Source organism: Hemiscyllium ocellatum, chromosome 10 (genome assembly GCF_020745735.1).
Source record: "Hemiscyllium ocellatum isolate sHemOce1 chromosome 10, sHemOce1.pat.X.cur, whole genome shotgun sequence".
Lineage (NCBI taxonomy): Eukaryota > Metazoa > Chordata > Chondrichthyes > Orectolobiformes > Hemiscylliidae > Hemiscyllium > Hemiscyllium ocellatum.
Genome location: NC_083410.1, coordinates 88,633,055 through 88,645,604, shown reverse-complemented (window position 1 = coordinate 88,645,604; position 12,550 = coordinate 88,633,055). Strand labels below are relative to the sequence as shown.

Genomic DNA, 12,550 nt, shown 5'->3' with positions numbered 1-12,550 from the left:
TTGAATTTGATCCAAATTTGAAAATGTTCAATAAATTAATATAAGGTCGTTCTCAGTTTCCCATTGGGAAAACCAATTGAATGTCTTGAGAAAAGCTCACAAATGTTTCAATATGTACTTCTTCATTATCTGTTCAATTGTTTTACATGACTGTTGCTTAGAAACCTACTTGGTTGCTAAGAAACCCCTCATGTTTTAATGTACCATCAGTAATACACTGAACAATTTCATGGCCATTTGTTGAAAAATTGTAGAATTGAGCACTAGACCTCCATCAGATATTAATAACTTGCATGTAGTCAGGGATATTACAAGAATAAATCATGAGTCAAATTCTTCTCATTTATACAGTCAGAGTCGTAAAGTTATACAGCACAGCAACAGACCCTTCCATCCAACTCATTCATGCCGACCAGATATCCCAAATAAATCTAGTCCCACTTGCTAGCATTTGGCTCATATCCCTCTAAACCCATCCTATTCATATAACCAACCAGATGCCTTTTAAATATTATAATTGTACCAGCCTCCACCACTACCTCTGGCAGCTTGTTCCATACACGCACCACCTTCTGAGTGAAAACATTGCCCCAAAGGTCCCTTTTCAATCTTTTCCCTCTCACCTTAAATCCATGCCCTCTAGTTATGGACTCATCCACTTGGGGAAAAAAAACACCTTCACTATTCACCTTATCCATGCCCTTCATGATTTTATAAATCTCTGTAAGGTCACCCCTCAGCCTCCGATGCTCCAGCGAGAAAAGCCCCAGCCTATCCAACCTCTCCTTCTAGCTCAAACCCTCTAACCCAGGCAATATCCTTGTAATTTCTTTTCTGAATCCTTTCAAGTTTACCTACATCTTTCCTACAGCAGGGAGAGGAGAACGGAAGGCACTATTCCAAATACTCAATGCACTGACCAATAAAGGCAAGCTTGCCAAACACCACCTTCACCAACCTCTCTACCTGCCACTCCACTTTCAAGGAGCTATGCACCTGTACTCCAAGGTCCCTTTGTTTGGCAACACTCCCAGGGCCACACCATTAACTGTCTATATCCTGCACTTGATTTGCCTTATCCAAATGCAACACCTTGCAATTGTCTAAATGAAATTTCATTTGCCTCTCCTCCACCCTTTGGAATCTAAGATAACCTTTTTCACAGTCCACTACACCACCAACTTTGGTGTCATCTGCAAACTTCCTCACTTCATTGCCTACATTTATATCCAAATCATTTAAATAAATGATGAATAGCAGTGGATCCAGTACCGATCCTTGTGGCACATCACTGATCAGAGGCCTCCAGTCCAAAAAAGAATCCACCACTGCCCTCTGTCTCCTACCTTCAAGCCAATTTTGTATCCAATTGTCTAGTTCCCTCTGGATTCCATTTGATATAACCTTGCTAACCAATCTATCATGTGGAACCTTGTCAAACACCTTGCTGAAGTCCATATAGACAACATATACGACTCTGTCTTCATCAATCTTCTTGGTCAATTCTTCAAAAAAATTCAATCAAGTTAGTGAGACACAATTTCTTATGCACAAAGCTATGTTGACTCTCCCTGATCAGTCCTTGTCTTTCCAAATACATGTAAATCCTGTCCTTCAGAATCCCACCCTCTTCCAACAATTGCTGTCAGGTTCACTAGTCTATAGTTCCCTGACTTTTCCTCACCACCTTTCTTGATTGACTAATGTTGTGCTGTCAGTCTCCAGTCTTCAGGCTCCTCACTTGTGGCTATGGATAAAAATATCTCAGCAATGGGCTCAGCAATCATTCCCCTAGATTCTCACAAAGTTCTGGGATAAACCCAATCAGGTCCCAGGGATTTATTTACCTTTATGCATTTAAGATGTCTCATCTTCTGCAATAAGGACAGTTTTCAAGCTATCACTATTTATTTCCCCGAGATTTCTAGATTTAATATTCTTCTCCACAATAAATACTGATGCAAAATGCTCATTTTGTATCTCACTCATCTCCTGCTGTTTCACACATTAGATAGCCTTGTTGGTCTTTAAGGGGACCTGTTCTCTCCTTTAAAATGTTCATAAAATCCCTTTGGATGTCTTTGTAAGTTAAGAATTTTCTAAGACTAGTAATTAAAAGCCTTTCAAAATCTGGGACCATGGAGACTATACTTACTTGCTTTACTATATACTTGCACTTCATGAAGCCTGTTCCTATTCAGTGACTTGACTGTGGACTATGTTTTTACCAAGAACCCAGAGATGGCCTCACTACATGCACTCAGCCATAGATCAATAGGTAACGCTATCACCTTTACTGAACTCATGTTTCAAAACATTGAAATATTCCAAAGTGCAGTGACTGCAGGAAATGTGCCAGAAATGTCAAGATCCCAGAAAAAGCAAGGCAATAATACAGGCTTTTCCGCACTTGCTGACTTAGCCAGAGCTACTAGGCTCCCATCACTTGTGTCTTGCTGTGCTGTTTGGCATACACACAAAGCAAGTGAGCTTGTGATGGTTGTTCGTCTTCAGGGAGACTGTCTTGTGCAGGAGGTCCCAATGCAGTAAGTCAAGGGTAGCCTCCAATCCTGGCCCCTGGGCTTGGACGCAGTCACTTACTCACTGACTCAGGGCAGTCAGGATCAGGATCCTTGTGTTGTAAAGTGCTAGGAACTCAAAGTCTGGCAGCCCACCCCCTACCCCAATCCTGGCCCTTTCTGCCCTATAGTGGTCTGCTTTCACTTGTAATGACAGAAAGGGAAGAGCTGAGTGAGATAGAGTGGGAGGGGCACAGCTGTTTTGTGTTGATACAGACCAATGGAAGTTGGTGAGTTGTGCCAGGGGAGAGAGTTGGCAGCACAGAGGGGTGTGCAGCATTGATGGTGTCAGGGTTGGAGTAGGTCAGATAGAGTTGCGGGTGCCAGTGGAGAGGGAGAGTATGAGTCTTGATGGGAGATGGGAACAGTAACAGAGACAGGATGAGGTAGCAGAGAGAATATGATGGCATGTACATTGGCAGAGTGGAGAAGGTCATTGAGCTTTTTTTGCCACTGTCGGGCAGCGGCTGAGATCACCTGGTGTCCTAACTACACTGCTGGTCCTGGGGTAAAGAGGACCATCCCTCTTCAGCACCACCCTGTGCAGAAGGACCTGCCAGTGCCCATCCACAAAGTGAGAAGCTGATTCCCCCCTTCTCTACCAGGTCCAAGACTGATGCCACTGCCAAACAGCTATAGAATGCCAGTGCTTGTCCAGGTGGATAAAGATGGCGTGGGTGCCAAGGATGTTAGCAGTTAGTTCTTCTGGGCAAGATGAGTGGCAGAATATCATTGAGAACATCGCCATGGAGGCGGGATGGGGAGGTGCTGGTTTGTAGAGAATTAGTGAGACAAGTTTGGGGTATTATGACCAATAATCTCTCTGGATGGCAGGGAGAAAAACCCTCCGTGGAATCCAACACCTTTGACACTTCGCCAAAACATGGCAAGGCTTAGCTGACTGTGTGAACACAAACTGGCTTTTTGCCTGCAAAGGAAACAATGATGATTAAAGTTTTGATTCTGGCCAACAGGAGCAGGAAGTGAATTGAACACACTGACAGAGATAAATGTGAGGCAATAAAAGAACGAGCCCTTCACACTATCTCACCAACCTTGGATTATGCTGAGTCGCTGCTTGAGTTCAATCTTCTTCAGCTATTTGTGTGCCCCCCCTCCCCCCACAAACAACTGCGTGTGAAATATTTCTAAAATATGCAATGACCTCCTGTCAATTAAATAAAGCAGCTGGTGCAGTGGCCTGTTGTATAAGTGATGATGGAGTGGGTTATTCCACTGTCTCGTAAAAAATGCTGTAGTGATTTTATTTAACACAAAAAAACTTGGTGTGTGTTATGCATCATTTTGTGTGTATATTTTATCTATCTATTCCCTGCTGTAGCACTGCTCTGCTTTTTATTTATGGTGCTTTACTATAGAATTGTTCAGATAAAAATCAGGCATCATTGTGCCCTTTGAAGAGGTATAAAACAGACCCAATGCTACCTGATTTCAGGGTTCAATTAGCTGTGCTCCAGGGATTCTTGGGAAATATTAGGCTATTTTTCAGGCACCTCAAAGCAGCCTTGGATCTCTCATGCACAGAAATGCAGGGCCCAGTCCCTGTAGCAAGTCCATCCTCTGAATTAGTCCGCAGAGGCCTCACTGGTTTCCTCAGCAACCACTTCCAATGAAATCCTAATTTTAAAATATCATTCTAGAAGGGTCAAGAGCAAAAGTGATTCAACCCAGCTTTGTAACATAGCTTCGATTCCCCCTTCCTTTTTCCAGGCATTTTCTTGTGGGTCTGCGCAGTGACTTTCCCTTTCTCCCAAGTGTGATAGGCAGCAGGTAGACTGAAAACGTGGAATGGCATCCAGCCAGGAAAGGGTCAAACACTGCAGCTTCACGTTGCTGCTGTGCAGCTATTTCTGTAATGCTCTTTATGCCGTAAATATGACTTATTTACATCCAAGGCAGCTGCAGAGTGTGCACATGAATAATTAAAATCTGTCGCTCCAGAATTTTACCCGGTGAAAAATAAAGCGAGAGGGGCTCCAGCAAGAGAGCGCCTTTCACAACTTTGATACATCTCAGTTCACAGCCAATTAAGTGCTTTTGAAGTGCACGCAGTGTTTCTAATTGGAGGAATGTGTACACAGCAAGATCCCAAATACAGCAATACAGTAACAGCCACATTTGTTCTGGTGGTGATTGTAATGAAGTCAACCAGGTGGACTTCTTAGAACATGAGTCCCCTAATTGGGCCTGTTAATCCTTGCAGGTAGATATCAATGTGAGTGTCAGAGGTTCTGTTCACTCTGAGAGCTGGCTCTGAGGGAGCTAGATCAGTGTCAAGGACTCTCCATGTATAATGAAGGGGTGACTTGGTGACAGGATACTGGCCTCTATTGAGTTATTTCAGTGCTGAGTTCAAGGGCAAATAGCAATCTGGGCCCTGAAGAAGTCCCACCCCTGTTCTTGGGCAGATACCACAAAATATCTTTGTGCAAACACCCAGGAGGATAGACTTTGGTGAAGCCTCTCAATGGAAAGCTGGAAGTGCAGCATGCCCTCAGCGGAAGTAACAACGTCCTAACTCACAACCGAGACAGCAATGCACCCATACGGTCCAACACGTAAATCACACAGGAGGAGACTGATGCTGTTTACACTGTACTTTTGCTCGAATCATGTAAAGAGAAGGAAGGTTGAATGCAGCAATTTTGTTTTCTCTTGGCTCTTTGAGATCCATCCAGAGATTTGTGAAGTTGAGAGGGCTGAATTGTTTTCAAGAATTGTTGTCTTACCTTCCCAACCTTCCTGAAAACTCTGGTTAATCTTTTCAAGTAGCCTCTACATTCTTTCAAAGAACCCCATCTTTGTGCACCAAAGATGAAGTATATATAGCAGACAAACTACCATACCTCATAAGGATTTCAGAAGAAAGACTTTCACCCTGGGGAGCAGTGTAAATGTGAAGCTTGCTGCTACATGGATTGCTTGGGGGGGCATCTAGATATCCACATGAGGGGGAATGGGATAGAGGCTATTAATATTATGCACTGAAGATGCTAGGATGGAACAATACCTGTATAGATCTGTGGGGCCCAATGGCTGCTTTCTTTGCTGTGGAGTCCTACAGATATTGACTGTTAGTTTTGTTCCCTGGATGGCAGGAATTTCTTTTCAAGGTGGAAAAAAATTGCGAAACAAAGTTAAATTTTAGCCTCTTTACTGATCAGTGTATCTCCAGATTGTCGCACATCTGAATCTGTCACGGACAATCAACCAATGCTTGCACATCACGAATGAAACATGATTGTAAGCCCTGTATTCCATTACAAGCCTCACTTTCATATATTCAAGGATCTATTCAATATCTAAATATGTGAAATGCTTATGTGTGTGAATGAATTCCAAAGACCAATCACCTTCTAATGGAAGAAATTGCACCTTATTTGCATCTTAAATGGAAGAGCCATTATCTTTAAGCTGTTCCCCTCGTTCTAGATTCCCTCATAAGAGAGAACATTCTAGATTCCCTCATAAGAGAGAACAATTTTTTCAATCTCTAGATTTTCAAACAATCTCAGTACCTTAGAGTTATTTTAGTCAATTTGTTCGTACACAAATTGGAATCAAGTGGGTCTTGAACTCTGACCTCCTGACCCATGACACTAACATCGCATCACCAAAGCCCTCTCAGAATCTTACATGTTGCTAGAAGATCTCTTATTCTTCTGAACTCCAACAATTATAGGCCAGTGAGTCTGACTTCAGTGGTGGGCAAAGTCTTAGAGAGAATGGTAAGGGATAAGATTTATGAACATCTGGGTAGGAATAATGTGATCAGGGATAGCCAGCATGGTTTTGTGAAGGGCAGGTCGTGCCTCACAAACCTTATTGAGTTCTTTGAGAAGGTGACCAAGGAAGTGGATGAGGGTAAAGCAGTAGATGTTGTGTATATGGATTTTAGTAAGGCGTTCGATAAGGTTCCCCATGGTAGGCTAATGCTAAAACTTCGGAGGTATGGCATTGAGGATACATTAGAGGTTTGGATTAGGAATTGGCTGGCTGGAAGGAGACAGAGGGTAGTAGTTGATGGATTATGTTCATCTTGGAGCGCAGTTACTAACGGTGTACCACAAGGATCTGTTTTGGGACCATTGCTTTTTGTTATCTTTATAAATGATCTAGAGGAAGGACTTGAAAGCTGGGTAAGCAAGTTTGCGGATGACACAAAAGTCGGTGGAGTTGTGGATAGTGAGGAAGGAAGTGGTAGGTTACAGCGGGATATAGATAAGTTGCAGAGCTGGGCGGAAATGTGGCAAATGGAATTCAATGTAGCTAAGTGCGAAGTCGTTCACTTTGGTAGGAATAACAAGATGATGGATTACTGGGCTAATGGTAGGCTACTTGGTAGTGTGGATGAGCAGAGGGATCTTGGTGTCCATGTACACAGATCTCTGAAAGTTGCCACCCAGGTAAATAGTGCTGTGAGGAAGGCATATGGTGTACTGGGCTTTATTGGCAGAGGAATTGAGTTCCGGAGTCCTGAGGTCATGTTGCAGTTGTATAAGACTCTGGTGCGGCCTCATCTGGAGTATTGTGTGCAGTTTTGGTCGCCATACTATAGGAAGGATGTGGAAGCTTTAGAACGAGTGCAGAGGAGGTTTACCAGGATGTTGCCTGGAATGGTAGGAAAATCTTATGAGGAAAGGCTGAGGCACTTGGGGCTGTTCTCATTGGAGAAGAGAAGGTTTAGGGGAGATCTGATAGAAGTGTATAAGATGATTAGGGGTTTAGATAGGGTAGATACTAAGAACCTTTTACCGCTAATGGAGTCAGGTGTTACTAGGGGACATAGCTTTAAATTAAGGGGTGGTAGGTATAGGACAGATGTTAGGGGTAGATTCTTCACACAGCGGGTTGTGAGTTCATGGAATGCCCTGCCCGTATCAGTGGTGAACTCTCCTTCTTTATGGTCATTTAAGCGGGCATTGGATAGGCATTTGGAAGTTATTGGGCTAGTATAGGTTAGGTAGGATTCGGTCGGCGCAACATCGAGGGCCGAAGGGCCTGTACTGCGCTGTATCGTTCTATGTTCTATAATTATAAGCCCAAAGAGGACAGGTTATTTGGCCCATCTTACGCCATCCATCTGGAATGGTCCAACTGTTTTAAATGATTCAAGGGGTTTCACCTCCACTTCTTTACTTAGGAAATGATAAAATAATTTCTAATGTCATTTTGAAACTGACACTGTGACTTAATTCAAATTCACCCTTTCCACACAATTTGCAATCTTAAATCCCTCTGTGCAACTAAATCTCAGAAATTGTATTCCAAGGTTGAAAATCCTCAAGCTTCCTCACAGCTTCGTTCAAAATAGTGTCCTGGGGATTTTTTTAAGTCCGTCTGAGAGGATCTTGGTTCACTGTTTTATACAAGCGCCTCTCAACAAAGCCGCACACCCTCATTCCTGATTAAGGGCTTATGCCCAAAACGTCGATTTTCCTGCTCCTCGGATGCTGCCTGACCTGCTGCGCTTTTCCAGCACCACACTAATCTTGACTGTAGTCCCCAGCATCTGAAGTACCCACTTCTGCCTAGCACTCCCTCAGTACTGTGCCGGCATCTCTCAAGTGGGAGTTGAACCTACAGCTATCTTATTGAAAAATTAACACTGAGTAATGTGATTGTTTTATTTGAACCTGCTGTCAGAGATTATGCTAACACTAGGTACTGAAATCTTCTATTCCTGACTGTTAGTACATTGCATTGTGAAGGGTTTGATTTCCTTGATATAAATACTTTGTAAACAGCAGCATATCTAAAGGTGTTATGATACAATACCATTTTGATTGAAAATGATAAAAATCTCTTTGGTTAAAGATGTGTTTGATCAGTGAATAACTTATGAAAAATGTGCATTCCTCACTGACTAAAACCATTTATTTCTATTCACTCCTCCTTAGACCAACAAGGGTGTGGCAAAGGGAGACTACCACCATGCCAGCTCAAGTTCCAGACGTGCGCTGTTCTTGGCTGTGCTCTCAATCACCATCGGAACTGGCATTTACGTGGGTGTTGCCGTGGCACTGATAGCCTACCTGTCCAAGAACAACCATTTGTAGGACTCTGCCCAATGTGGACACATACAACCCTCAGACCTATGACCTATTGAACCGTGGAAGAGCAGCCTCAAAATCAGAAGTCGAACTGATCAACTCCAACATGGCCGATGGAGCATTTGATTCAAACAACAAAACTCATCAGTGTTCATTGTGCCGATCAATTGCATCAGTGTTCAGTAATAGGGAGGACAGACAATCAAATTCATTAAAATGGTCTTTATCCAAACTGGTAATTTAATCAACTCAAGAGAGGGGAAGCTTTGTCCCACATACAAGGGAGCCTTTCAGAGCAGTGTCAGTAATATTCAGACTGTCCAGAAAGCAAGGCTTATGGTAACCTTATAAACATTTTGTGAAGACGAGGCTCTGCAATAGGTATCAATTTCATTCTCTCTTGTCAGCTTCTGTTGATCTCCTCAAAGGTAAATAGCGTGTTCCTCTGGTTAATGGCACTCTCCAATTGACCATCAGACCAGCCAGGGTGTGACTGTACTGCCCAATGAATCTTTGACAAGAATCTGCCTTCCCAGGAGAACTTGCCACGGGGCATCCATGATGGACACCATTTAAACCAAAGCATGCCCCTCCCTGGTCTGCCCTGAGCCTGATGTCACTGGGAAGGAGTCTACAAAATCCACCAAGGGAGGCATCTCAGTCCTGCTGCCAATCAGCTGGATATATAGGGACTATGTCGTCAGTTGTTGGTAGTGCCAAAGATGGATCTAGTTTGTGATATAATGTGCACACTCCAGCCCAGAGAAAGAATGCAGTGCAGGTCTGTGATGAGACTTTTAATGCCTTTCATGGTGGAATAACTTGCCAACAATCCAGGTCGATGCACCATCGTGCATAATGGCACCAGACTTCATTATAATCTTGCTCCAGACATCGGCGAAAAGCTGATTTACAGAGGTGCAGTGAAGGTTACTGCCCTTGATCTTGAGGTAATGCTTGAGTATGGCATCAGGAAGCCCCAGCAAAATTACTGTGGGGATCAGGGAAAAGCTCTCCACTGGTTATCATCATGCCTATCTCAAAGGACCATAGAGTTAATGATCTCAGCACCAGGTCCCCATAGCAGGAGTTGCTCAGGGTGGTGTCCTTGAACTAACCATCCTTACCTCTTTCATCTATAATCTTCTATTTATCACCAGCTCAGAGATGGGATAGTTGCTAATGAATGCACATCATTCATTCCCATTCACCACTCCCCAGATGATAAGGTAGTTCACGCCTGCAAGTAGCAAGACCTGAATTATTGGGGCTGGTCATTTGCAAGTGATATTTGTTGAAGAAAAGTGTAAGACACTGAGCATTTGCACAAGACAGAATGTGTCCATCTTCCCTTAACATTCATCATTATTGCCACCACTGAATCTCCACTTTCCACATCCTGGGGATTAATAATCTGTCATTTTATCATCTCCTTAGTAAAAAGGAATAATTGTTTGAAGCTAACTATTACAGTATGAATCAATTTTGCTGCAGAGCAAAAAGGAGAACATTGGTAAAATCTAAGAACAAAGCCATTGGAAGAGTCTTTCACATAATATGCAGTAAATTTCATTGAGTCCTTACAGTGCAGAAAGAGATCATGCAATCCATCAAGTCTACATTGACCTCCAAACAGCATCCCAACCAGACCCACCACCCTATTCCCAAACTCCCACATTTCCCAAGGCTAATGCACCAAGCTTTCACACCCTTGGACATTATGGGAAATGGCTAAGCCACCTAACCTGCATATCTTTGGACCGTGGGAGGAAACTGGAACATCCAGTGGAAACAAAGACAGACAGAGGGAGAACATGCAAACTCCACACAGACAGTTATCCAAGGCCAGAATTGAACCCAGGTCCTTGACACTATGAGCCACCATGCCACCCACAATGTTAAGAAAACTCCCAGAAAACCTCTTGATGGTTCGATTTGAGCTTTCATAACCAAGATTGGTATATTTTTGTAGTATAAGTGTTTTGAGAGTTGCAGACATTTAGTTGTGTGAACAGAGTTGAGATACAGATTAGTCACAAATGGTGGAGCAGGTTTAAGGAACTGAATGACCTCTTCCTGTTCCAACACAATCCTTGTTTGTATTGATCCAAAAACATAATTGAAACAGAAATGAGATAACCTTCAATAAAACAAAGAACTGCAGATGCTGGAAATCTGAATCAAAAACAGAAATTGCCAGAGAAACTTGGCAGGTCTGGCACTATCTGTGCAGGGAAAACAAAGTTACCATTTTGAGTCTGGTGACTCTCCTTCAGAATTTCAGAACTCTACTTTCTCTCCACAGATACTGCCAGACCCACAGAGTTTCTGCAGCAATTTCTGTTTTAGTATGGGGCAACGTTCGTTTCATCCCAACATTGTAACCTTTTCCACAGGGTAAAAAACATTATCTTCCAAATCAAACGGCTTCCAATTTCTTTACAAAAGCAAAGCCAATTACAATCTGATATCGTGAAATCAGATTCTGCTATATAAGACATTCTAACATTCTGGAAGTTGAAACTGGACAGGGTGTCTTAATCCCTGATATGTAACTATTTAAAGAGTTAACAGAATTGGGAACTTAAAGGATTCTCTCGTTTCAAAGTGGCTATTAGCTGATGTCGCCCTGTTTTCTCCTTGTGTCTGCTATCCAGTAAAGGTACTCACAAAGGGGAGACTACAACCCATCGTCTTTGGAAATAATATTACTGTACCAAGACCTTTGATCAGAATTGTCTGCAACGATGTAATCAGTGATGACACCTTGCCAACAATCACATCTTCCAGAGAAATTGCTGAAGTTGGAAAAGCAAAATTATGAATTGCAAAATCTCAGTCTTCATTTCATGCTGAACAGATCTACATCAATAATAACTGATATACAACAAAGTCCTGTTGGCTATTACTAGAGTTCCTGAAAGTGCCAATAACACATATGACCATATTCCACCAAGGAGAGTCAGTAACAAATCCTTTCCCAATGCTAACTGCGGCCTCTAGAGATTGAAACGTTTTCCTTTGCTGGATACTCATTTGGCCAATCAGATAATGTGAAACCTGCTTAAACCAGGAGATGAACAATTTAACTGGAGCATGTAGAACTGTCCGCTAAAGCAAAGCTTAAAAAGAAATTGATTTAGTCACTGAATACATTCATGAAAGTCAAGCATGCAGAAGATTAAATAAAGGTAATTGTATGTTATTTCAAATTCTATAAATCACGAATGCCCTATTGTTAAGACAATGTTTAAGAGCTACTTGCATGTAAAATTGGATGTGTATTAATCAGAATACATGCAGGAGATCACAGGAGTCCTTATACATTGCCCATTTATGGATATATATGTGTGTGTGTATATAAAACAGAACAATTGGCACATGTATATATTTTTCTGAGACTTTTGGATGAGCTTTAGCTTCAGTGCTCAAAGTAAAACTTCTTATATACTTTGTTTGCATTGGAATGAAATCTCAACAGTGAGAGAGACTGCAGCTAATGTCCACCTATTAGCCTGTGAGAGATTATGACCAATGATCATCAAAACCATTGATTAAAATGATTCCGGCGATGACCCTGCATAATGCACATTGAAACATGTAGTTCCTGAGAAATGGTGGCCAATGTCTATCAAAACATGTCGGACTGGATAGATCCTGGAAAATTGTGATTAACGTCCACAAAATATGGCATCTGGGAAACTGTGGGTGTGTCCATCTACAGTTGGATTGAGTGAAGAATTTTTGACTAAGGTTGATGAAAACAAACTGAGTACCATTGGGACTAATGCCCAGTGTTGTTCATAAGGACTGACAGTCAGGCACTTTAATTTACAGATTATGAAAGGGTGTCACTTTTGAAAATTAAATACATTTCCATAAACGTAATTGCTATAT

General features: G+C 42.2%; 1 protein-coding gene across 3 annotated transcripts in view; it reads left to right on the top strand.

Annotated features, from left to right (window-relative positions):
• LOC132819499 (synapse differentiation-inducing gene protein 1-like) overlaps positions 1-11,067 on the top strand; it is a 66,033-nt gene extending 54,966 nt beyond the window's left edge. For all 3 annotated transcript variants that reach the window (XM_060831046.1, XM_060831048.1, XM_060831047.1), the window contains exon 4: positions 8,501-11,067. In XM_060831046.1, the coding sequence (XP_060687029.1) occupies positions 8,501-8,659 (159 nt within the window). In that variant the 3' untranslated portion in view covers positions 8,660-11,067. The remainder of the gene's footprint in view (positions 1-8,500) is intronic.
• The last annotated feature ends 1,483 nt before the right edge of the window (positions 11,068-12,550 follow it).